The following is a 26,160-nucleotide window of genomic DNA, read 5'->3' on the forward strand; positions in this document are numbered from 1 at the left end:
GCAACTTCTAAAGGAATTAGAAAAAGCAGAAAAAAATATTAAGCCCGAAGTCAGAAAAAGGAAATAATAAAGATCATAACATATATATATATATATATATATATATATATATATATATATAAAGTGAAATATAGAATAATAAAGATGTAAACAACCAACAGAAGTAACTGTTGTATTTTTGAACATTTCTAACCATATTTTATAAATTCAGAACTTTGACACCCAAGTCTGGTATGGACAGTACAAGAAAACTACAGGCCAATATCCTGGATGAACATATGTGTAAAAATCCTCAACAAAATTCTAACAAACCAATACAACACACATTAAATGGATCATGCAACATGACTGAGTGAGGTTTATCTCTGGGAAGACAGAATGATTCAATGAATGCATGTAGATAAATCTGATATATCACATCAACTGATGAAAGATAAAAGTAGTATATCATCTTGATAGATGCAGGATGAGAATTTGACAAAATTCAACAAATTTCCATGATACGAACTCACAACAAATTAGGTATAGAAGGAATGCACCTTGATGTAATAAAGACCACATATGACAAATCCACAGCTAATACACGATGGTGAAAAACTGGAATATCTTCCCCTATGATCAAGAAAAAGACAAGCATGTCCATTCTTGCATTCTTCCATTCATCACAGAATGAGCCAAAGATATTAGGAAAAGAAAAAGAATCATACACATACAAATCAGAAAGATAGCGGTGAAATTGCTTCTGTTTTGCATATGACATGATACTAACTAGAAACCTGGAAGAACTCTACCAGGAAAAAGAAAGAAAGACAAAAAAAAAAAGCAACTGTTACAAATAATAAATAAGTTTAGTATAGTTGCAGTATACAAGATCAACATTCAAATACCAGTAGCATTTCCATACTCTAAAAATAGTCTATCTGAAAAAGAAATACAAAAAAATTTTGATTATAGTAGCATAAAAAAGAGTACTTAGGAACAGATTTATCTAAGAAAGTGAATGATATGTATACTGAACATTAGACAACATTTATGAAAGAGATTGAAAACAAAACCAAGTGGAAAGATATTTGATGCTTATGGATTCAAAGAATTAATATTGATAACTTTTTTTAAACACCCAAAATTACCTACAGATTTAACACAATCTCTAACAAAATTCCAATTGCATATTCACAACAACAGAAAAATCCTAAAATTCTCAAATAGGCAAATCAATCTGGAGTAAGAAAAGCAAAGCTAGAAGGACACTGTTTCAAAACATGTTATAATGTACGCACATCAATAGATGGTACTTGTGTGAAAATAGACAAGTAGACCAAGGGAATGACATGGAGTGCCCATTAATAGATTTACACATTCACAGTTAACTGATCTTTGACAATGTTGCCACGAGAATATAATGGGAAATGGGTAGTCTTTCTAATAAATATTTTGGGGAAACTCCCTTAACCAAATGTGGAAGAATTCAATTGAATCAATATATTACTTCATGTGCAAAAATGAACTCAAAATGTCTCCAAAAGCTAGTGAGTCGGAGTAGGGAGATGTCAGCCAAACCTTGCAAAGTTTCACTGATGCAGGACTAGTAAGTTCTGGTGATCTAACATACATCATGGTAATGGTAGTTAATACCACTTTGGATATTTCAAATTCGCAAAGAGAATAGATAGTAAGTGCTCTCACCAAAAAAGAAACAAATGGTAACTATGTGAGTTGATGAAAATGTTATTTTGATTGTGATAATTATTTCACCATGTATGTGTATCAAAACATCATATTATACACCTTAAACATGTGCCATTTTTATTTCACAGTTTTGTCTTAAAAAACTGAGGAAAATTAATAAAAGTCATAATTAAATTATAAACATATATGCAAAAGAAAGAAATTTTGAATGTCCTTTTGAAGATGAAAGGAGCACAATTAAAGTACTTAGCTTTGAATAGTAAGAAGGATACCTCCAACTTTACTGTCTTTGATACAAGTATGAGATGGTGTGTTAATTAACATAAAACAGTATTTCTAGCATCATCTGGAGAAAGGTTTTGAGCGTTAAGGAAACGGGAATGACAGGAACAAATGTTGTTCAAGTCATGTATAGACTATAGTTTCCACACTCAATAATGCTATATAACACAGTAAAAATTTATTTAACAGTGAATTACTGCTTGGCAGCCTAATCATCCACCCAGAGACCTACATTGCTGATAGGGAATCACTGAAATACTTGGATGCATAGATGATGATTCAGTGATTTTGCACATGACATCCAACCTCAAGGGGGTGCTACACTTACATCACTTTATTAAGTTGTAGAGTACAAGGAAATTGACACCATACACTTGGCTGTCTTTTCTAATCCAAGCTAAGGTGACTATTAGACCTATTAGAGTAACTTGGAGAAAAACTTGACAAAGGATTTAAAGTGCCCTGCCCTTCCTCTTATCCTCTTCTTCTCTCATGTACCTTAGAAGTTGACTTTTCCAGGAGAACACAGAAAAATTGAAAAGTTTATCAAAGAGATTATTGACATAGTAAAAGTCAATTTTTATTTGACAAATGTTAGAAAATATCTACTAATCAAAGACTAAGCTTCCTCAGTTATATTGATAATAATGATCACATATACTCAAACAGGGCTTGAGGTGAGGATTCAATCCACTAAGAGACCTGAAGCCTGAAGACTACTGATTGGTTTATAGTGAGGATAATGAGCATTGAATAGATAGCATGTAAAAGGATACTGTAATACAATTGGACAATAAGATACATACTGTTTCTAAGGCAAAAACGTGGTGAGAGACAGAAAGAGAAAGAGAGAGAGAGAAAGAGAGAGAGAGAAAGAGAGAGAGAGAGAGAGCATGCACACTCAAGTTTGTGAGGAAGAATTAAGTGGTGATAATTATACGTAGTTAAAGGCTTGAGACATTTAGCTTGGCAGGAATGGGCTAGGAAGTATTTAAAAATAAAAAGGTGATTTACTTGAGATCTGAACAATAGATAAAAAGTTTAAAATTGTTTCTGAGGAGAGGAAGAGTTGGATAATCAAGGAGATGATACACCAAATAGATGGCGATGATACAATGTGAGACTTGAAGAGGAGAACAAGGCAGAGGAGGGTAATCAAGTATCTGGACAATTCCCTGTTGACTAAAGGAATCCTCAGTGTCTTAAGTAAGAGAGTCAAAGGATAAAATTAATTTTAGACCTATATTTTAAATATAGTGCTCAGGCAAAACAAAAGACTATAAGGAGAGAAGTCAAAGATGGCAGTAAGAAATTAACCAATGGGGACCAAACCAAATTTGAATAATAGCAGTTATAACAAAGAGAAATGGGTGAAAAGACTCTAACTTTAGAAGGCTGAAGAAGAAAAGCATTATAATAAAATTTCTCACTTTCCAATCTAGGCCGCAACTTATTCTCCACGCTCCTTGAAATCAGCTACTGGAACAAGTGCCTTTAAAACAACACCCTGCTTCCTTGATGACCCAGAGAGATTTGGCAAGTGAGTGGAGGTTTAGTAACTATAACTTGCCAGTAAGAACCCTCCATAAAAAGCATTGTGTTGTCATTTTTTTTTTGTTTTTTAATCTTTTTCCACAGCCTAAAATGTCTCCCTCTTTCCCCAAATCCATACCATTACCTTCCATCCTTCAAAATTGATATCAAACACCAACTTCTACCTTAAGTCATTGAGCTACTTTTGCCCTTCTCTGTACATCACATACAGAACTTGCCAACACTTACGCGGATTGTGTACCTGTCATAGCACCCCTAAGAAGACAGAAAGCATCTGGGAAAAGAAACCGGTTTTACCTTAGTATCATTGCCAGGTTCTACCATGACACTTCACATGTACAAGATGCTCAGTGAGTGTTTTTTGAATGAATGAATGGAAGGCTGTTGTTCATTAACATACCTTTATTTTGTAATGCTCTGAGAATTCATTCAGAACATTCTATTTTCTAAAAATTTTAGGTATTTTGTTTGTGTGTGTGTGTGTGTGTATGTGTGTGTGTGTATGTGTAGCATGTGTATATAAAATTACAGTAATAAGGACTAGGGATAAGAACAATCATAAAAATCTCCAGGTTCATGAAGGCACTAAATGAAGGTGAGTCCATCTCTACATAATGCCCAAATTGGGTAGTGGGACAAAAATGTTTGGGGAGATGAAAAGCCTTTGCTGTAATGCTTATCTTCATATTTATTAATGTAACTTTCTGAATCTCAAGTTTTATTATGAGTACTTGAAATAGTAAAATTTGCCACGTAGAATTATAAGGGTGAAGTGACACTACTCATATGGATACCAAAAGGTGTATCACAGAGGAAGTACTAGAGGAATGTGTTTCCCCTTTCTCCACCCTCCTTCTCTTCAGGAAGAAAACACTCATGTATACGTAAAACTTATAAAGTTCTTATGCATACATCCACTGACACTGATGTGCTAATGATGCCGGTGTTTGACTCCTGCTTATATGAGAGAAGAGCAGACATAAAGAGCATCAACAAATAAAGTTGATAAGCATTTAGCTAAATATGGCTGTACCTATTACTGACGCCATTCAGCTGATGAATCCAGGATTTCTCAAGAAGACTCTAGCAACCATGTGCAAGAATCAGGTGATGGTGCCCTAGGGTGTTGGGGTGACTAGGGCTCCTTCACAGCACATTCAAATCATTGAAGAGGAAAGAACTCCAACCTAAAATTCAGAAATAACATCAATAGGATAGTGCAGGATCTCAGAGACAGTATTGTATTATTTTCGTATTTCTAACCCTGATAGTAAAATAGACCTGTATTGCCTCGGAGAGAAACCAAACTTCTTTTTCTAATTTTCTATTCTCCTGGACGGAGGGAAACTTGATAAGTGTGACCATTTCCATTGAACATTGAATAGAGAAAAAGTATTGCAATTTAAATTAATGTTTTAGCCAAAGGAAATTAGAATTTAGATTTGAAGATAAATTAAATTCCCATTAAGATAGCCACTGAAGTTGCTAGAGATGTTAGTATGTAAAAACTAGAGTGTCTACACTTGAAACAAACCACACTTATGAATTTTTTAAATGATTAAACAGTTTTTACAGAAATATATAGTCCATATAGCCTCCAAAGTCCTCAAACTTAGAAAAACCATACATTTATTCTGATGCCATTGTCTATGTAATGACATTTAGAAATTCCTTTGAGAAATTGATATCAGAACCAATGTAGAAAATGAAGCATTTCCCTGTCTCAATCCATGTACATTATTTTTAAAACCAAGAATGATGGTTTTAGGTTATAATATGGATAACCGTATAATACCTAATCCTACAATAATCATGAAAACTGTTATTTTGTTCAATTTCTTTAATGGGGTTTCATTTATTCACTTGTGTCACACTGAAATCCAAAATTTTAACTGAACTCAACTTTGCTACCTATATATAAAAATCCCTTAGGTAAAACCTAGCTTTTGATTTTACTCATTTATTCATTGAAATGAATGAGCACAGATTTTCTGAATAAAGATATTTTTATAAGAAATCATTTTTATTAGGATTTTGAAGGGAAACAAAACACATTGAACCTTTTTATAATTTATTAGTTTAAATTCTGCCATATAGGTTATATAAGAGTTTCACGTTTACAAATCTTGATTTCAAGTTACTTCTGACAATTTCTAAAAAGAATAGAGTTTCTCTTCAAAGACATAATTTGCCAATTTTCAAAGAGATTTGCTACAACTTTTAAAGACAATTTCAAGGTAGGAATTCTAAAAATGTCTGTATACTGTTGAGTTGATTATAACTGGAATAAGGTCATAGCCTTCAAAAGTGTCTGCTCTGGTTGGACAATTTAAGGAGAGATCCTATTAAAATTCAGCCACACTGGTTTATAGATATACTTAATCAATGGAAGGCTTTGCAGGGAACATTCAGTTTTATGGGAAGTGGGAGCCCCACTTCCTGGACTGTAATAAAAAGCTCTGATGCAGTCTCATAGGACCAGGAGGAAGAGTCTGTACACAGAACCTCCATCTCCAGGGATATATAAAGGGACGAGCCAAGGCAGGGTCAGAATGCAACTGCAGACACTCGCTGCCTTCCTCCAACCACAGCCTGCTCTCCAACCCTCACCATGTCTTGCCACAACTCCTGCTCTGGAAACTACAGCTCAGAGTGTCTCAGAAATTCCTGCCATATTCCTCTCAACGCCCCTGTTGCCCTCTGCTCTACAAATGTGAGCTCTGGAGATGTGCTCTGTGTACCTGGGGTCTGTCAAAACCAGGCCTGGTTCCCAGGCAACTGCCAGGAGACCTCTGGGGAGCCGAACAGCTGCCAGCCTGCCAACTGCGAGACCACCAGCTGCTCTTCCACGGCTTACTACGTGCCCAGGCCCTGCCAAGGATCTGGCTTTCTGCCAACCTCTTCCTTCCTCTCCAGCTCCTGCCTCCCAGTATCCTATCGGCCTGTGAGCTATGTATCCAGCCACTGTCGTCCAACGACTCCCCTGATCACTAGTTTCCAGCCCACGGGCTGTGTGTCCAGTGGCTATCGCCCCCTGACCTGTTTGCCCAACAGCGGCCGACCCCTGAACCTCCTCCCTTACGGGTACCGACCCACGGGGTGTTTGACCTACAATCCTCAAGCAGTGAACATTGTGTCCAGTAGCTTCAGACCTCTGCAGCCTCACTCCAGCAGTTGCCAGACTCTGCCCCACGTGTTCAGCACTTGCCGTCCATCTTGCTCGGCCCAAGGAGGCCTGTAGCATCCTCCTTCCAATGAAGATTCATGCAAAGATCCAGGACGAAAATTCAAATTCCATGGACTTTTGCTGCTTTCCTAGTACTGCCTGCTTTTTCTTGTTTTCACTTTGCCTAATCGAATGCAAGCTTCTTTCAACTTTTAATCTTGTTTTCCATCTTACCTTTACAAAGAAATTCAGCTTACAATGCTATTCAATGTTGCTCAGGTGTGGGAAGAATATATTCGGTTCAAACTATAATAAATGAGATTCAGTGAAATTAAGAATCTGGTTCATGGATTTGTTTTCATTGTTTCATTTCAACAAACTCAAGTGGGTAGGACAGGTGATCCTAAACTGAACATTTTTTACTTGACAGTAGGGGGAAGATTTTATTTATACCTCCAGTAGTTCAGAAGTCTGGAGACTTCTAATCCCTATACTTGAGAGATCCCAGAAGTCCTTGATGAAAGTTATGTTGAAAAGAAAAGATTAGCAATGTTCTCTCTTATCTCTCTCTTCCACTGAACATAGTTCTACCAGAACCCTGTGTCTAGCTGCAAATCTGGACATAAGCTGCTCCTTAAGCCTCTGATGGTTCCTATGATCTATTCCCATAAGATAAAAATCCTAGCCCCTTAGTGTGATATCTGTTTTCCTTCATTTTCTTTCTTCCCCCTACCTCTCTGGCTTCATACCCTTCAGCTCAATATTGTAAACACTAAGCTTCTGCAATCCTCTCTTACCTGTAGGTTCCCAAACAAATGCTTTTTTATAATCACATACCCATCACCCTTTCACATATATCAACATCAAGACTAGATTGTGCTTCAACTCTATCTGCTTGAAAATTCATAACTTACTTTTATAACATAGCCTCAGTTTATTTATTAACCTGATGATTTATTTAAAAAAAAACAACTATCACTTGCTTCTTATATGCCAAGTCACCATGTGCCAGGCACAAGAGATACAGAGGTAAAAAAGACTGACATGATGTTACCAGAAGTCATATACAATGGTACATATTTCAGCTAAAGAAACATTTTCCCCTCACTTGACATAAAGTGTGAGAATATTTATTTCACAAATTAAAACTATGTTGTAGTGACATCAATATCCATCTTTTTGAGGAGGTGGAATATCACCAAAATGCGCCTGACATACAAGAAACACAATGGTCTCTAGAAACTGACTAGCAACCATTCCTTTTAACAAGGTATCCTCTGTCCTAATCTTGCCCCATAAAATTCCTGACCTTGAAACAGTACTTAAAATCTATTCTAGTCTTTCCCCATTCTGTCTTTTGCCAAACATACTTGGCTTTCCTGGCTACTTAGAGGTGATGTCATGCACACCTTCTTTTCTTTGACACTTTTCCCCAGACCCTCTCTCTCCCTGCCCTAACCCTAATGAGTAAATCATAGCTTGAACCAGCCTGCCTTTTATCTCAGACTCACATCCATGGTTGATTTGGTTAAATTAACATCACTTTAAGATGTGAATTGAGCTATAACATGCACACTATTATACACAAAACATCACTCCACAAATATAGCCATTATTCTCACTTGTGACCCACATATGAATTTTGCCTGTTCTTGAAATTTTAAATAAAACTATAAAGTATCTCCCCAAGGTGTCTGTATCTGGCTTCTTGCACTAAATGTTTGTGAGATTCCCTCATCTTGTTATGTGTGTCAGTACTCGATTTCCTTGAGCTAAATTTGCTGAAGCCATAACTCAGTACAAAGAGTATGATAATCATGTTGAGAAATTGCTGGAGGCTGAGTGGATTAGCCAGCATATGAAACCTCCTGGGGGCCATAGTCTTGGGTTTCACTTCCAGGGACACTGCCAGTTTCTCATGGCAAATCCCTGTGAGGGAAAGGGGAGAAGTAATCCCAGAAAGCAAACCTAGGACCTCCTCCTTTACAAATCCTCACTCTCTAAGAGAAACTGCTTCACTAAAACCTTATTCACCCAGCGGTGGACATCTCCCCTTTTGGGGGCCCCACTAGCTCTCCTGGCTCATTTAAGTAGGGATGGGTAGGACTAAGAAACTCTTGGAAGGTCACTGCTTAGGGACACATTCCAATTAAAAATCTGATATTTAATTATAAGATTATAGAATGCTTCCCCTCTCCTCTACCTTACCACTACACCAACATTGTCTGGAACATAATAACAGTGGAGTACAGATGAAAGAGCTATTTGATGAGATTCTCCCTGAAGAGAAGTGGCTAGGAAACCTGAGAGCCAAGTACGGAGGAAAAAAATAAGGATGCTAAAAAAATAGGAAGACTCTGACGCCTGTAGCTACAGCAGATATTAAATATAACCTAACTCACAGCCATATTAACTTCAAATCTCATGCCAAAGTCATATTTATCTCAGTTTCTATTGCAGAATATAGCATGAGTTCCAACCAAAAAAAAAAAAAAAATTGGAAGGCATACCTAAAGCCATAAAAACGCAGCCTCCAGAGGAAAGGAAGCATCAAAATCAGACTCCAACATAGATGTTTAAATGATCAGACAGGGAATTTAAAATAACTCTGATGAATATGTTCACAGTTATAAAAGAAAAAAATAAAAAATAGACTACATATGAAAACAGATGGCCAATGTAAGCAGAGAAAGAGAAATTCAAAGAATTTACTACCAAGCCAAAACTGCAAAAGCAATGAAGGATCCCTTCAATGATCTCACTAGTAAGCTTGATGTGGCAAGGGAAAGAATGAGTGAGCTTGAAGAGAGGTCAAGAGAAACTTCCCCAACTGAAAGGCAAAGAGAAATAGTACTATTAATAAGAGTGAAGAGAACAAAGAACTGTGGGAATTTTTAAAAGGTGTACCATCCTCTTAATCAGAATACTGAAAAAAGGAAGACAAGCAACAGAAGACATAAGTGAAGCAACACTGGCTGATAACTTCTCAATTTTTATTGTTAAACATCAAACCAGAGATTCAGGAAGCTCGGAAAACACATTTCCATTTCCATTTATCATTTAAATCGTTAATTCAATGCTTTGCTTTTTTATTTATATTTTTTCTTGATTATGTTCCCTGAAATAACATATCAGTTTTTTTGTTTTTTTTTTTTAGATCTGAATTGTTCTGAATTGTTCCCCAAAGATATATATATATTGAAAGTTTGGTCCCCAATTGTACAATGTGCAGAGGGGAATCTTTGGGGAAGTGATTGGATCATGAGAGTGCTGACATCATCAGTAGATTACTACAATGTTGACTTCATTATCTGCATGGACTATTGGGAAGTTAGAAACTGTAGATAATGAAATCTAGTTGAAGGAGTGGGGTCATTGCAGATGTGTCCTTGAGGACTGTATTTTGTTCCTTTCCTCCCCCTACCCACGCTACCCTCTTCCTGGTGATCTTGAGCTACAAGCTTCCCCTCACTAAACCCTTTCACCATGCCTCGGGCCTAAAGCAGTGGAGCAGTCAACAATGGACTTAAACCTCTAAAACCCTGAGCCAAAATAAATCTTCTCTCCTTTAAACTGTATATGTTGGGTATTTTGGCCATACTGGTGAAAAGTTAATTAGAATACTACAAGAGCATCTCTTTAAATCTGTGAAGTGTCTCAGATTGCTAAGTCAATATTTCATTGTATCACTTGATAAGGGTACTTGTATCCTTGGAAGTTATTTCAGCATGCCGAATCGCTCAGTAAACAAGGAACACCTATCATGTGCTCAGCTCTCTTCTTGGGGTATATAGTAAACAACTCAATCTGAAGGACTGAAGGAAAATAAGTGGTAAAGGCAGAAAAGTATGATAATATTGGAGTATATAAAACAGTATATAGTGAGTAAAAATGGTATTACAAACAAGGGAATTGGTTGCTTTTAGCAAGATCAGGGGTATTTTTGTTTCTCAAAAAATGACACTTGAGTTATACCCAGAAGGATTAGAAGAGCGCTCCCTGAGACTGGCTGGGGTATAGAGTGTTTTAAGCATAGAGAACAAGGTCAAAGGTAGGTACTGAAGGGTAGTGAGTGAAGAGAGGATGGTAACAGGGAATTTGCCAATGTTTTCAAAATATTCGACCCTCTCACCAATGACACGGTCAACTCCATCAGGTATGTCTAAAATGTGCTTAGCAAGCACTGGTTGTTTTCCAAAAGCACAGCAAACTCAGCCAGATGGGCCTCTAATTAGAGATGACTCTTTCTTCCAGACTTGCTATAAATCACAGCATCTTGCTGAGACAGTAAATCTCAAAGTGGCCCATATGACACAAGACAGACTGTTTCATGAGATAATCTTTGAAAAGAGATTGCAGATATAATTTTTAGAATCTGTTAAATGGTTATCAATGCAGCATTTGCATTACTCTAGGTTCTGACAAAAATTTTAGTAAGGAAATGTCCTGAAATGTCTCTTAGAAAGGGAGGCAGGGGAGCTGGGTAAGGACTTTTTCAGGGTGCCTGCAGTTAGGCAAGGTGTGTTAGCCTCATCTCTTCCTGCTGCTCACTCACTCACTCTATCTGCTGAATAAAAACCAGAACCAGCAGAGTTTGAGCCTTTGGATTGATTCTTCTAAATGACGTGATATAAGAAAATTCTATATGTATGACTGTTAAACCAAGAGAAAGGGAAAGATAGTCAGTTTGAGATCATAGGAATGGTACATAGACGTGCCCTTCATAGCCAGTTGAGGTAGTGCAGAACTTTGTCTTTACAATGTCCAGAATCTTCCAAATTTAACTTATTGTTAACTTTCAACACAAAGCTATTCAATCAATACCTGGCAAACATATTGCTCACTTTTAGAAGGTTAGCAAATCTCCAAACAACATATTGGGACATCAGGGAATCCCTGACTGTAAACTTCACAAGTAATACAACACAAAATATAAAGTACTCTTAATTCTGTGGCTGTTAGCACATCTACCATGGCAATTGTTAAATATTTGTTTTGTTTTCCCTTATTCAATGTACAAGTATTTTTCATCTCTCAAATTATATGAACCTTTATGACTATTTTTCTGATTTCATTACTTCTACTGTGTAGGAAATTTATCTGCATATTTTAGTGCATTTTCTTAATCCAATAAGTACATGCCATCAATGCATTTTAATTGTTACTGACATACTCACCATAATTATTTTACTATTTTTTATGGGAAATGCATATGTTCATCACACTGGTTTCATCTCCTACTAATATAATTTGTGCTAAAATATGTCTAATAATGAAACTAAGGTTCTACTTTAAAATGCAACATACGACTATCTATACTCTGAGACTTCTAACAATTGTTTTCATAAGTGGCATTGATTAAGAAAACGCCTCTATATTAATAATAACCTCCATGTCCTAGGCATTCTCCATATTATGGAAGACAGTGACCTTTCCTTAGTGGGTGAGTGCCCTTCATGTAACACCTGGGCCTCCAAGATGTCATGAGCAGGCAGTTTACAGCACATAAGGCACTGATAAAACGAGTTAGATGTGGCAAATGCTGCAAGCAGGAGACTGCAGGATGAACCAACGAAATCTTCAAAGTTCATATCCCAACAACAGTAGACTGAGGAAATAGCCCTTCTATTTCGACAGTATAGTGTCAAACACATCATTCTGATAAGGATCTCACATAAGAAGCCAGATAAACAGTGTAGCAAATTGGACATTTGTTTTATATCGACCCTTCAATTAAATGTTGGAATCTTTCCAGTACCAGAAAATTAATCGGAACCTGTTTTCTATAATAATCCCATCTAATCACAGCATCAGTGAACACAGAAGTTCCTCAAAGAATGTATTTAACCCTACTTGGTAAATTTCTTAAAGTTTCATGCTAAATTAATCTAAATAAATGAAATTAATAATAAACACCACATAATTATTTAATGCATCACTGAAGAACACAATGAAGTTCTAAGCTTTTCAAATTATACCTGTGAAACAATACAATATTGCCTACATTGTGTTTTGCTTTCTTATTTATAAGTTTGTTGACCAACTCTATCACAGTGTACATATATTTGTAAAAAATGTAGCATGTCCAATTTTAAACAGAAACATTCACTTTAAAATGATTCTACAAAATATGTTCACATGAAGCTTTAAAGAAATACAATATTCAATTATGGAGGCTCATACTTCCTTACACACAGTACCCATCAGGGACCTGCTGGGCTGTAATCAGCCAGCCATGAACACTAACTTGCAGTTCTCTAACTCACCATGCATCCTGGATGACAGGTAATTTACTTGTGTAATTCCTCTTCCATTAACTTATTTTCTCATCTAAAGTCAAAAGACATTAGCAAACTCTGAAAAAATAAATTTTAAAATAATAAATTTGTTCTTGGACTATTTTAATTTCTTGACAATTATTTAAACACTAAAGGAAGGATCTAGGGTTTGCAATATAGGTCACTCTCCATGGAGTGGAATTGGTTAGGTAGTTTATAACCTCAATCCATAACTTTATTGAAAATGTTGAAATTATTTTATTTCCATGACCTAAAGAAGTGAAGCTTTTTAATAAAGAGGTTTTTTTATAGAACCTTCAAAGGAACAAAATAGCCTTGTCTAGGGACTTAAGATTAATGGTTTCAGAGACAAATTGAGAGGACACACAAACACATACAAATATACATACATGGTATTTTGCTGTCTCTACACTTCTTTATTCCTCTTAATTCCATATATGCAACCTCTGGATTGCAATATAAATAGACCAACTTCAGATCTCACTACACAATGGAATAAAGGAAGCATGTAAAAAGATTTCTTGCAGCCCATACCAACCATAGTCCTGCTCCTGTTTCTAGTAATGGCAATTGCATGGATGAACCTCCATTTTTCATCATGATAGAAGATCATTTTCCATTTTGTTTAATTCTTATTGGTTGATAAATATCTGGTATTATAAATTCAGCATGAACTGCATCTCTGGAGGTGATGATTGCCTACAAGATCTACCTGTAATACGAATTTACAAATTGATTATAGAACTTTCTCAACTGCAGGGTGAAAAGATCACTGTATTTTTTTAAAATTTATTTTAAAATTTATTATTTGTTTATATGTCATCAGAATGCATTTTAATTCATATTACACATATATAGCAAAATTTTTCAAATCTATAGTTGTACACATCATAGAGTCACACCATTCAAAAGTTGACTGTATTTTTAAGCACACTAGACATTTGTTTTCTATAGAGAAACTGACACTTCATTACTCTATGTATTATTAAGATGAAATACTACATAAATACTCACTTGTATTTCCATTCCAGTAATGTGGGACAGGGTGAATAAGAAGAAAAAGAAAGACAGGAAGAAAGACCAAAAACATATTTGTTCAGGTATAGTGTCTGAAAGTTTGTTGGCAAAACACAACTCAATTGTTTAAAACTGTATCTACAATAGTACATATTGCTTTATCAATGTTATTTAGCAAGTGTTTTTGACTTGCTGTTTCATACTGAACATTTGCAAAGACAACCATTGTTCTGAATCTTCTGCATCTAAAAACATGCAGTTTACAAATCCAACCATGTTAATGTTTTGGAATGTGAAGGTAAAGCATGACTAAAACTTTAATCCAATTTGCTACTCTATAACCTCATCACCAAAATGTCAAAGCAATTTGCTGTGAGTGGGAATGAGTAGCACTTTCTGGAAAGGAAAATATTTCCAGAAAGACCATTCACCAGGAATTTCTAATGGAAAAGAATTTCTGCCTCAATATCATCTAAAATACAATAGGTCTATTTATATTTGATGTAGACATATAGAATCAGAGACTTTGAGAATTGGTGGATGCCAATTAACTTATCCAGTGTATCCCTAACAAAATTTTGTAGCTACATTCTCAAAGTAAATCAGCTTCAAAGTTCAATCACAACTCTCTGATTATAAGTCCAGAAATTTTTATATATTAAAAACTTGGCAAAGCAACATTTGGTTTGGCAATAATCATTGGAAACTATTTTTCTCCAGAAAAAGTCAACTTCTTCCATGAAATTAAAGTTTAACAAGTGATGTTAAAATTATAATCAAGATACAAACATCAGAAAGCTAACAATAAGCAGATGCTGCTGCCACAGACACTGATGCTGTGTCGGGAGGTCTCTTCTCTGGGCATGGCCTTGGTTACCTTGGACCCTACTTCTGATGCTACCTTCATGACCTCTGCCACTGAACCTGAAATCTCCTGTCAACCAACTGCTACCTGCACCGCTACCACCATTGCTAATGCCTCTTATTCTGCTGCTGCCAGCCTGAGGTTGCCTGGAGGTCTTCTTTCTGGGTGCTGCTGCCCCAGGAGGCACCACTGCCCCGGATGCAACTAAAGCCGACACTGCTGCTGACACCTGAGATCTCCTGGTGATGCTGTCCCCACAGTGCTGCTGTTGTGGATCTACTACTTACTACCAACCACCACCACCGCTACTGCTGCTACAACGGCCTAGAGGACTGATTTGGGGGAGACTCCAGGTTTGGTTGCATGTGGCTGCACCCATTTTGGGACAGCAGCCAGAACCTGGGGTCTGGGTGCCAGCAGGTTTACAACCACAGGGTCTTCTGTCTGGGGACTCCAGCCAGGACCTGCAGGTCCAGATTTGGAGGAGCCTGGGGTCTTTTTGCTGAGAGTGCTGGTGGCCCTTGTCTTGATACTGCATCTTGGGGTTAGTCTTTTGCATGAGTGTATCCCTAGTGGTGTCTCTGCCATAGGAGCAGCATTGAGGTCTTGGGACAGCAGTGTGGCTGAACCTGAGGTATCTGAAGCCAAGATTGGTGGGATTAAAGACTGGGTTTGTGAGGGCTGATCTGGGTTTGGTGATCCCAATAGACATCAGAGAAAGGGCTGAGAAATTGTTGAACACTGACAGAGACAGTTTGACTTTCCAGCAAGGTTTATTTTATTTTATTTTTTCATCTGATAATCTCTCTACCATATTTGGAACAGGATGCTTTTATGCATCAGTGTGTGGAAGATAATGATACATGAATGGTGTTTTGAATTTTGCTGTATTCTTTAATTTTTTTTCCTCTTTGTTAGTAATCTTCCTCTCTCTTGTCTATTTTCTTGGATTTTCTTTCCAACTTTTCTCCAACCAATAGCCAATTTCTGTCAGTTCCTTATCCACTCTTCCTGTGAATTTACTTCTAGTTTCTCTCTTCCTCCCTCACAAATATCACATACTACTCTACCTCTGTTCTTTCGTCCACCATTTGAACTTGTAAACTGTTTTAACAAATTCTCTGTTTGTACTATAGATACTTATTGAACTCATCATTTTGTTTAAATATGAGAAAGCAGAAGACATCTTAGTGGGAGCTATTAGGTTTAAGGTTATATATTATATACACTGCATGCTATTGATATTGGACTCACCATTAAAGGCAAAGTGCTGGAAACCTTCAGGGACACTATAGGTCTACAGGGTAGAATTTATGCTGCCTTGGATCCATATTTCTAGATGGGAAAACACATCAAAAACATGAAAAAACGAGGGAATAAAGCACCCCAAACAAACCAAGATGCTTCCACAACAGAAGCCACTGATAACAAAGTAGAAGAAATGCATAAGATTGCACATAGTTAAGTTGATATATGAAGTAAAGGGTAGTATAAGTAGTGAAATCAAAGAAAAATTACAGGAAGTGAAAGACCACTTCAATAAAAAGTTAGAGATCATGGAAAAAAACCCATGCAGAAATCCTCAAAATGAAGGCATCAGTAAACCAAATTATAAATTCAATAGGATGAATCACCAACAGACTAGAGCATTTGGAAGATAGAACCTCAGACAAGGAAGACAAAATATGTAATCTTGAAAGTAGAATTGACCATGCAGAGAAGATGGTAAGAAACCATGAACAGAATATCCAAGAATTATGGGAAACATGAAAAGACCAAATTTAAGAGTTATTGGAATAGATGAAGAAGCAGAGATACAAACCAAAGGAATGCACAATCTTTTCAATGCTATAATAGCAGAAAATTTCCCAAACCTAAAGAATGAAATGGAAAATCAAATACAAGAGGCTTACAGGACCTCAAATGTACAAAATTATAGCAGACTCACACCAAGACACATTATAATGAGAAGGACTAACACAGACAATACCAATAAAATCCTAAAGGTTGTGAGAAAAAAAAATCAAATTATGTATAGGGGGAAACCAATTCTAATCTCAACTGAATTCTCAACCCAGACCCCCAAAGCTAGGAGGTCCAGGAGTAATATATCACAAGCTCTGAAAGAAAATGGATGCCAACCAAGAATTTTTTATCCAGCAAAATTAAGTTTCAGATTTGAATATGAAATTAAAGCCTTTCACGATAAACAAAAATTAAAAGAATTCACCACTAGAAAGCCTACAGTACAGAGCAGTCTCAACAGTATATTCCATGATGAAGAATTGAAAAAAAAAGTGAAAATGAGAAAGGGAGGAGCTGCACTAAAGGGACATTCAACCAAATGAGAAAAACAAGACAAATCAAAAATAAATATATCAAAATGACAAGGAATACAAATCACATCTCACCTTGAATGTTAATGGCCTAAACTCATCAATCAAAAGACATAGATTGGCAGGTTGGATTAAAAAGCAAGACCCAACAATATGCTCTCTTCAAGATACTCACCTCAGGGGCAAAGACATCCACAGGCTGAAGGTGAAAGGATGAGAAAAACCTTATCACTCACATGGATTCCATACACAAGGAGGGGTCTCCATCCTCATCTCAGATAAAGTAGACTTCAAACCAAAGTTAATCAGAGGAGACAAAAAAGGACATTTCATACATTTTTAATGGAAGTGTATATAAATAGGACATAACAATTATAAATATTTATGCCACAAATAATGGAGCATCTATGTACGTCAAACAAACCTTTCTCAATTTCAAGAGTCAAATAGACCACAATACAATAATACTGGGTGATTTTAACACACCTCTCTCACTATTGGACAGATCTTCCAAACAAACACTAAATAAAGAAAGAATAGAACTGAATAACACAATCAGTAATTTAGACTTAACAAAAATATATAGAATTTTTCATCCATCAACTAGCAAATAAACTTTCTTCTCAGCAATACATGACTCCTTCTCTACAGTAGACCATATCTTAGGACACAAAGCAACTCTAAGTAAATAAAAAAAATAAAACAGATAATACCCTGCATTCTATCAGATCACAATGAAATTAAATTAGAAATCAATGATAAAATAAAAAATACAAGCTGCTGTAACAAATAGAGACTAAATAATACACTATGGAATGATGAGTAGATAGTAGAAGAAATCAGGATAAAATTTAAAAAAAAATTCTTAGAGGTAAATGAGAACACTGATACAGCATAATAAAATCTCTGGGACACTATGAAGGCAGTACTAAGAGGAAAGTTTATCACATTGAGTGCACTCATTAAAAGAATAAAAAGTTGGGCTGGGGATGTGGTTCAAGCAGTAGAGCGCTCGCTTGGCATGTATGTGGCCCAGGTTCGATCCTCAGCACCACATACAAGCAGATGTTGTGTCCATTGAAAACTAAGAAATAAATATATTCTCTCTCTCTCTCTCTCTCTCTCTCTCTCTCTCTCTCTCTCTCTCTCTCTCTCTCTCTCTCTCTCTCTTAAAAAAAGAATAAAAAGTCAACAAATAAATGACCTAACACTATATCTCAAAGCCCTAGAAAAAGAAAAAACCAACACCAAAAGCATTAGAAGACAGGAAATAATTAACATCAGAGCTAAAATCAATAAAATTGACACAAAAGAAACAATTGAAAAAATTGACAAAACAGGGGCTGGGGCTATAGCTCAGCAATAGAGTGCTTATCTTGCACATGAAAGGCATTGGATTCTATCCTCAGCACCACATAAAAATAAATAAAGTTATTGTGTCCATCTATAGCTAAAAAATAAATTTAAAAATATTGACAAAACATAAAGTTGGTTCTTTGAAAAAATAAATAAAATAGATATACCCCTGGCTATGCTAACAAAGAGAAAATTAAAATTACTAAAATACAAGATGCAGAGGAAAATATCACAATGGACTCATCTGAAATACACAAGATAATTAGAAACTATTTTGAAAATTTATACTCCAATAAAATAGAAAATATTAAAGACATTGACAAATTTATAGAGACATATGACCTACACAAACTGAATGAGGAGTTCATACACTATTGAAACAGATAAATTTCAAGTAATGAAATACAAAAGCCATCAAAAGCCTACCAATAAAAAAAGGCCCAGTACCAGATGGATTCTCAGCTGAGTTTCAAAGAAGAATTAACACCAATAATCCTCAAAGTATTTCATGAAATTGAAAAATAGAGAGCCCTTCCGAACTCATTCTATGAGGCAAATATCACCATGAAACCAAAATCTAAGACACATCAAGAAAAGAAAACAGCAGACAAATATCCCTGACAAATATGACAAAAATCACCAATAAAATTCTGGCAAATAGCATAAGAAAACATGTTTAAAAGATATTACACCATGATCAAGTAGGATACATCCCAGGGATACACGGTTGGTTCAACATAAGAAATCAATAAACATAATTCATCATATTAATAGACTTAAAAGCAAAAATCATATGATCATCTCAACAGATGTGAAAAAGTATTTGACAAAATATAGCATACCTTCATGTTCAAAACACTAGAAAAACTAGGGATAGCAGGAACATACCTCAACATTGTAAAAGCTATATATGCTAAGCCCTAGGCCAGCATCATTCTAAATGGAGAAAAATTGAAAGCATCCCCCCCTAAAAACTGGAACAATACAAGGATGTCCTCTTTTAACACTTCTACTCAACATCATCCTTGAAACTCTAGCCAGAGCAATTAGACAAAAGAAATAAATTAAAGGGATACAAATAGGTAATGAAGAACTCAAACTATTACTATTTGCTGATGACATGATTCTATATCCAGAAGATCCAAAAAATTACACCAGAAGCTTCTAGAACTAATAAATGAATTCAGCAAAGTAGCAGGATATAAAATCAACACTCATAAGTCAAATGTATCCCTATACATCACTGATGAATCCACTAAAAGAGAAATTAGAAAAACTACCCCATTCATAATAACCTCAAAGCAACAACAACAGCAGCAACCTGGTTATCAATCTAACAAAAGAGGTGAAAGACCTCTACAATGAAAACTACAGAACACTAAAAAAAGAAATTGAAGAAAACCTCAGAAGATGGAAAGGTCCCCCATGCTCCTGGATAGGCAGAATTATTATTGTCAAAATGGTCATACTACCAAAACCTTTATACAGATTCAATGCAATTCCTATTAAAAGCCCAATGACATTCTTCATAGAAATAGAAAAGGCAATCATAAAACTTATTTGGAAAATTAAGAGACCCAGAATAGCTAAAGCAATCCTTGGCAAGAAAAGTGAAACAGGAGGCATCACTATACCAGACCTTAAATTATACTACAGAGATATAGTAACAAAAATGGCATGGTTTTGGCACCAACATAGTCTTGTACACCAGTGGTACAGAATAGAGGACAGAGACAAACCCACATAAATACAGTTATGTCATACTAGAAAAGGGTGACAAAAATATTCATTGGAGAAAATATAGCCTAGTCAACAAATGGTGCTGGCAAAACTGGAAATCCATATGTGCAAAATGAAATTAAACTCCTATCTCTCACACTGCACAAAAACCAACTCAAAGTGGATCAAAGACTTCGGCAGTCACTAGAACAGAGACCCTGCATCTAAAGAAGAAAAAGGTGGCCCAAATTTTCACCAAATCAGTCTAGGATCTGACTTCCTTAACAAGACTCTTAAAGCACAAGAAGTAAAAACAAGAATCAATAAATGAGATGGACTCAAATTAAAAAGCTCCTTCTCAGCAAAGGAAACACTCAATAGCACAAAGAGAGAGCCTACAGATTGGGAGAAATCCTTACCCCATGCATCTCCGATAAAGGATTAATCTCTAGGATATATAAAAAACTAAAAAAACTTAACTCCCCAAAAAAGACCCAAATAACCCAATCAATAAATGGGCTAAGAAACTGAAAAGACACTTCACAGAAGAAGTAATATAATCAATCAACAAATATATGAAAAAGTGTTCAATATCTATAGCAATTAGGGAAATACAAATCAAAACTATGCTAAGATTTCATCTTACTCCTGTCAGAATGGCAATCATCAAGAATACAGAAAACAATAATTGTTGATGAGAATGTGTAGAAAAAAAGATACACTCATACATTGCTAGTGGGACTGCAAATTGGTGAAACCACTATGGAAAGCAGTATGGAGATTCTTCAGAAAACTGAGAATGGAATCACTATTTGACCCCGCTATCCCATTCCTCGGTTTATACCCAAAGGACTTAAAATCAGCATACTACAGTAATGCAGCCACGTCAATGTTATAGCAGCTCAATTCACAGTAGCTAAACTATAGAACCAACCCAGGTTTCCCTCAATAGATGAATGAATAAATAAAATGTGATATATATATATAGATAGATAGATAGATAGATAGATATAGATATATATAGATATATATAGATATATATATATATATTCAATGGAATATTACTCAGCTTTAAAGAAGAGTAAAATTATGGCATTTGCCAGTAAATGGATGGGAGTTGGAGAATATAAGTTGGAGAATATAAGTGAAGCCAATCCCACAAAACCAAAGGCCAAATGTTTTCTCTAATATGTGGATACTAATGCACAATAAGGCAGAGGGCACTAGGGAAGAATAGTGTTACCTTAGATTAGGTAGTGGGAAGTGATGGAAGGGGAGGGGAGAGGAGGGGATGTGGGGATAGGAAAAATAGTAGAATGAAATATACATTATTACTTTATGTATATATATGACTACATGACCAATATGATTCTGCAACATGCACACTCATAAAAATGAAAAATTGTATCCCACCTATGTATATCAAAGCACATAAATGTATTCTACTATCATGTATAACAAATTAAAATAAATAAAAATTAATCAAGAATGTGGACTAGAAAAAAATAGAAAGCTAACAATAAATAAAAATATAACAAAATAGGAAATATCACCAGTCATTTAACACATACTTATTAGATCAATAATTAGATGTTATTTTCCATTTTGAAATTGTAAAAAAAATAATAATAATGAGGGGGTGGGGTTGTGACTCAGTCGTAGAGTCGGCTAGCTCGTGTGAGGCACTGGGTTTGATTCTCAGCATCATATAAAAAATAAAATAAAGGCATTAAAAATAATAATAATGGTAACAATACCCAGGTATTTAGAAGTTGGTCAGCCTAATACTTATACACTGCAGTAGAAGTGTGAATTTAGACACTAGTATCAAAAACTGCTAAAAATTATTATGATTAGAATATATGTGATTTTTTTTACTGATATAACAATCTAAACAGAATAAAGTAGAAAAAAGAGAAGACTCCAAACAAATCCTAGAAAATTCACTGGTTATCATGAGGATCTATGGAAACATTTGCAAAATCTCTCAGGACTTTGGGGTTTACTCCCTTTTGCTTCAGATATTGTTATAATTAATTTGAATTCCAAATGCTGGCATATTTTTTAAAGTGGTGAAAATTTACATAGGACTATAATCTGTATATGGTTTCAAATGAATGACTATTTTATTTTGAAAACTTTTGTTTATAAAAAGTCTACCATGTCGCATCCATTTCCTTTTCGCTCTAGCTATAGTTGATGAAATTCAAGGATGAAGGGTCTTCTTGCCTTGTCAGACACTGGCCCAGCCTTTGCTATGTTGTATCTACCACTGTGAGCTGGGAACACTTACATTCTCACCTGCTCTCTACCATATCCTGGTGAGTGTATCATGACCCATCTCAACTACTCATGACCCTGGCTCTTTCCTGGATATAATAATAGGAATGAGGGTTAATAGCTAGAAAAGGAGTGTTTGAAAAATATAATTAAAATTATATGAGAAGACTGCAGGGTATTTTCACAGGCATCTGAACAATTATTAAAGGAATACTGACAGGTGAAGAAACCCTGTCAAGATGGAAGTGAAGGTGTGTAGGGAAGGGCCAGATGGAGTGAGCATATAGAGGAAAGTGCCCTAGGAGAATCCATCTCACCTAAAGTAGTCACATCTCAGGAAAGGTGTCTCTAACTCTTCTGAAACTGTCTCTCAACTTGGCAGCTTTGAGCCATTGCTGCTCTGGGAGCTGGAACATTTGCTCTTCGAGGAGTAACTCCTACGTTGCTCTACCTTTCCTGTTCTCAGCTTGCTGTTCTGCACTCCTGTGCTGAGGGTCTGCTGTCTACTTATTAAGTAGCTGCCAGCTTGCTTCCTGGACTACAGCCAAGAGAACTATGGTGAACCCATGGCCGTCAACCAGCAGCCATGAGCCCAGCATCTGAGACCTCTTGCAGTCCTCCTGCCAATTGCCCTGTGTCCTGAACCTGCCAAGAAATTTACTTTGTTCCCATTGCTCCCTGTGTCCCAGTTCAGACCATCCACCTACATAAAGATCAGACACCCATGGTTCCAGCTACCAGCTGCCCATATCTCCCAGCCATGTCTGAATTTTGTGTCTGTTAACATGGCTTCCTTTTGATTTATGCCAACCACTGATGAGGTAAACAACAGTAGCCAACAACTAACCTTATCACCCAGTAAGTCTAGATCTCTGACCTAGGCACTGGTGGTTTCTAAATCTTGTCTTCTTATCTAAAGGACCAGCATTTGTTTTGGTTAATTACCTGGCAGTGATTTTGGTTAAGCACTATTTTTTTTTTATTAAAAATATGACCCCATATATCGCAGCTTATAAAAATGTGCTAAGTAAACTCTTTTGTACTAGTTATTTCAAGATTCTCCAGGACAGTTCAGTCTCTAGCTCAGGTTTTGCTTGCGTGTCTTACAGCATGCAAAAAATGGTCTGCTTGAACTCCTAATAAATGTGCTTCCTTGAGCTCTGCACATATGGTTTTTGTTAATATTCATTTGTCAATTCTACTAAGCTTATGATTTTTTAAGTAATGAGAGAGCTCTGTCCACTTGATAAAGTATAGCAAATGTAACCTGAATTACGTGACTTCTTCATTGTTTCATTCAGCAAATATATATTAAATTTCAAAGTTGTGCCAGATACTGCCTTGTGGTGTTTCCTTTGGATTCTACCCTGTGTTGATCTTTCTAAGATCTTTTTATCATTAATATGGTACTCTGGTAATTTATCAATAATATAGCACTCTCAAATCCTCATTATGAGGTTTTCATGGTAGAGCTGAAAGGAATTACATCTAGTTCAATGGTGGCTCATAGCCACCAGTTAAGAGGCAGGACTTGGCGTTCATTCTACCTTTTTATCATCCTTGAAGATGTCAGGTGATCAGATTGGTATAATCTTGTTGGAGAGCCTCCAATTGATCTCTGTGACTAAAAACAAAAATACTGAGAATACCTGATAGGGTACAGGTGTGGAAGAGCTATCACTGATGGTTTAGTAAAATGTGTGTGCAAATTCCCCAGAATAACATCAGTTACAATCCCATAAACTCTTTTGCAACTGAGAAAATTATGCTTACACAATTTATTTACAATATGGTATTTCAGAACTAATTAATTGCATAAATTACTGAAAAGCATGAATTTTAGCAATTTAAATATAAATGCAAACTGACAAATGTGCAGAGGTTTAAATTCTTCTCACTACTTTATTTACTAATACTGGCAAATGAGTCAAATTGACCTGGTTCACAGTGATATCACAATAATTCCATTTAGATTATGTGGTGGTGAATCAATTTTCTATAACATTTTAAAATTGGAAAATTAGGTTTTTCTTTTTTTTAAGGTAATAGCCTTTAAAACTCAGGAAGAAATTGTAAAACGCCTACCAATAACATGTATAGCTGTTATCCATTCTTCACCAACCAGAACCACTGAATTGAAACAAATTCTGTGTTCTTCTTCCCTTGAATACTACCTGATGTGTCCAGTACTTAATAACAAGGTAGCTCACCATGAAACCTCATTAACTTACTTTATTTCCTGAAAAATAAAGTATAAGAAAAAATACCATCAATGATTAGCAGAGGGAAAGGGGAGCTATTGCAGGGTGTCACCTAGGAAGGTGCCTTATCCCCATTGTGCTATAGGCTACATAGGAGCTATTTAGCATTCAAAACCAGCATAGTGACATATGTTTTGCTCACTGAAATTGTCAAAGGAAAAGTTATTCTCATCTTTAAAAATGACATGGCTTTTCTTGGAAGGTATCCTGAGAAATTATACTTTATTCTCAAAATGAACGATGTACAAAAAAAAGTGACTTTAAATAAAATACAAAGAGTAATTATTGGGTTCAAAGAAAATTTCATAGTTAGAAGAAATGTCACCATAATGAACTATAAAGTGTGAGACCTACATTTAATTATCTTTAAAAAGAAGATAAAATGATTTTCTTTATGTTTTAGATATTTATGTATATGGAAACAGAGATTTAAATGGTGATTTGGGCTTCTGCTTCTAGACAAAATGGAGCAGCAAAACAGGATATATTCTGTCATCTGAAATAATAAAAAATCTAAACACAATATGTGAAATCCTGAGCTGTTGGGATTGCAGGCATGAGCCACTGTACTCAGCAGCTGGTTGATTAAGTTCTCCAAGATCAGGGTATGTTGTTAGTTATAATGGACACCTCCCTGTTCAATAAATAGAATTACAACCTGAGTCACATCATTTTCAGTTTATGTAAAGATCATAAAGTGTGTATATAGTGCTACCAGTATTATAAAGATTCACATAAATGTGGTGTTGAAATATCACATCAGAAACAGATGTATAGTCAATGTTTCCTCAAGTATCAGACGTGGAGAATACTTACCTGAATACAGATCCACAGAAGTAAGCTGTGCGGGATTTTGAGAAATTCTAACTGGGAAATTCAGCTACTTGCACACTCGTGGCTAAGGGAGGGAAGATGCCCCTTTCTCCCCAAACTGCTGCTTAAAGAGGCAGTGTGTGACAGCATTGTGAAAGGCAGGCCCTGTCCAATTGCCCTTAGGCTGATTGCTGTGGGTGTGCTGGGTGGACAGTGGCCTGCCGCAGTCTGGCTGGGCACAATTCAGTAGCCACTTGTCAAAAGAAACTAACTTTATTTTTAGAACCACACATGCCAAACAAAACAGCTCCTCAGGAAAAACCCTCAGAGCCCAACTGCCACCACCAGCTTCCCACAAGCCACTTCCCCCACCACCAGCCTCTCCACCTCCCACAATCCTCCTGCTCTTGAGGCCGATTGGCTGGGTCATGTGGGCGGAGCCAAAAAAGTCCCCCAATGAGCAGCTCCGTGGCCTGAAAGGGCAGGGAAACAGCCCAATGAGCATCACCGCAGAGGAGCCAAT

The 26,160-nt window shown here is 36.1% G+C and overlaps 1 protein-coding gene across 1 annotated transcript; it reads left to right on the plus strand.

Annotated features, from left to right (window-relative positions):
- Positions 1-6,136: 6,136 nt before the first annotated feature.
- Krtap26-1 (keratin associated protein 26-1) lies at positions 6,137-6,766 on the plus strand. Its single transcript, XM_076868656.1, has one exon. It carries the CDS (start codon positions 6,137-6,139, stop codon positions 6,764-6,766), a length of 630 nt encoding a protein of 209 aa, XP_076724771.1.
- The last annotated feature ends 19,394 nt before the right edge of the window (positions 6,767-26,160 follow it).

The sequence above is a fragment of the Callospermophilus lateralis genome, chromosome 10 (assembly GCF_048772815.1).
Source record: "Callospermophilus lateralis isolate mCalLat2 chromosome 10, mCalLat2.hap1, whole genome shotgun sequence".
Taxonomy (NCBI): domain Eukaryota; kingdom Metazoa; phylum Chordata; class Mammalia; order Rodentia; family Sciuridae; genus Callospermophilus; species Callospermophilus lateralis.

Bases quoted from the DNA above. Each gene is read 5' to 3' on its own strand.
- Krtap26-1 (XM_076868656.1), top strand. From the start codon at position 6,137: ATGTCTTGCCACAACTCCTGCTCTGGAAACTACAGCTCAGAGTGTCTC.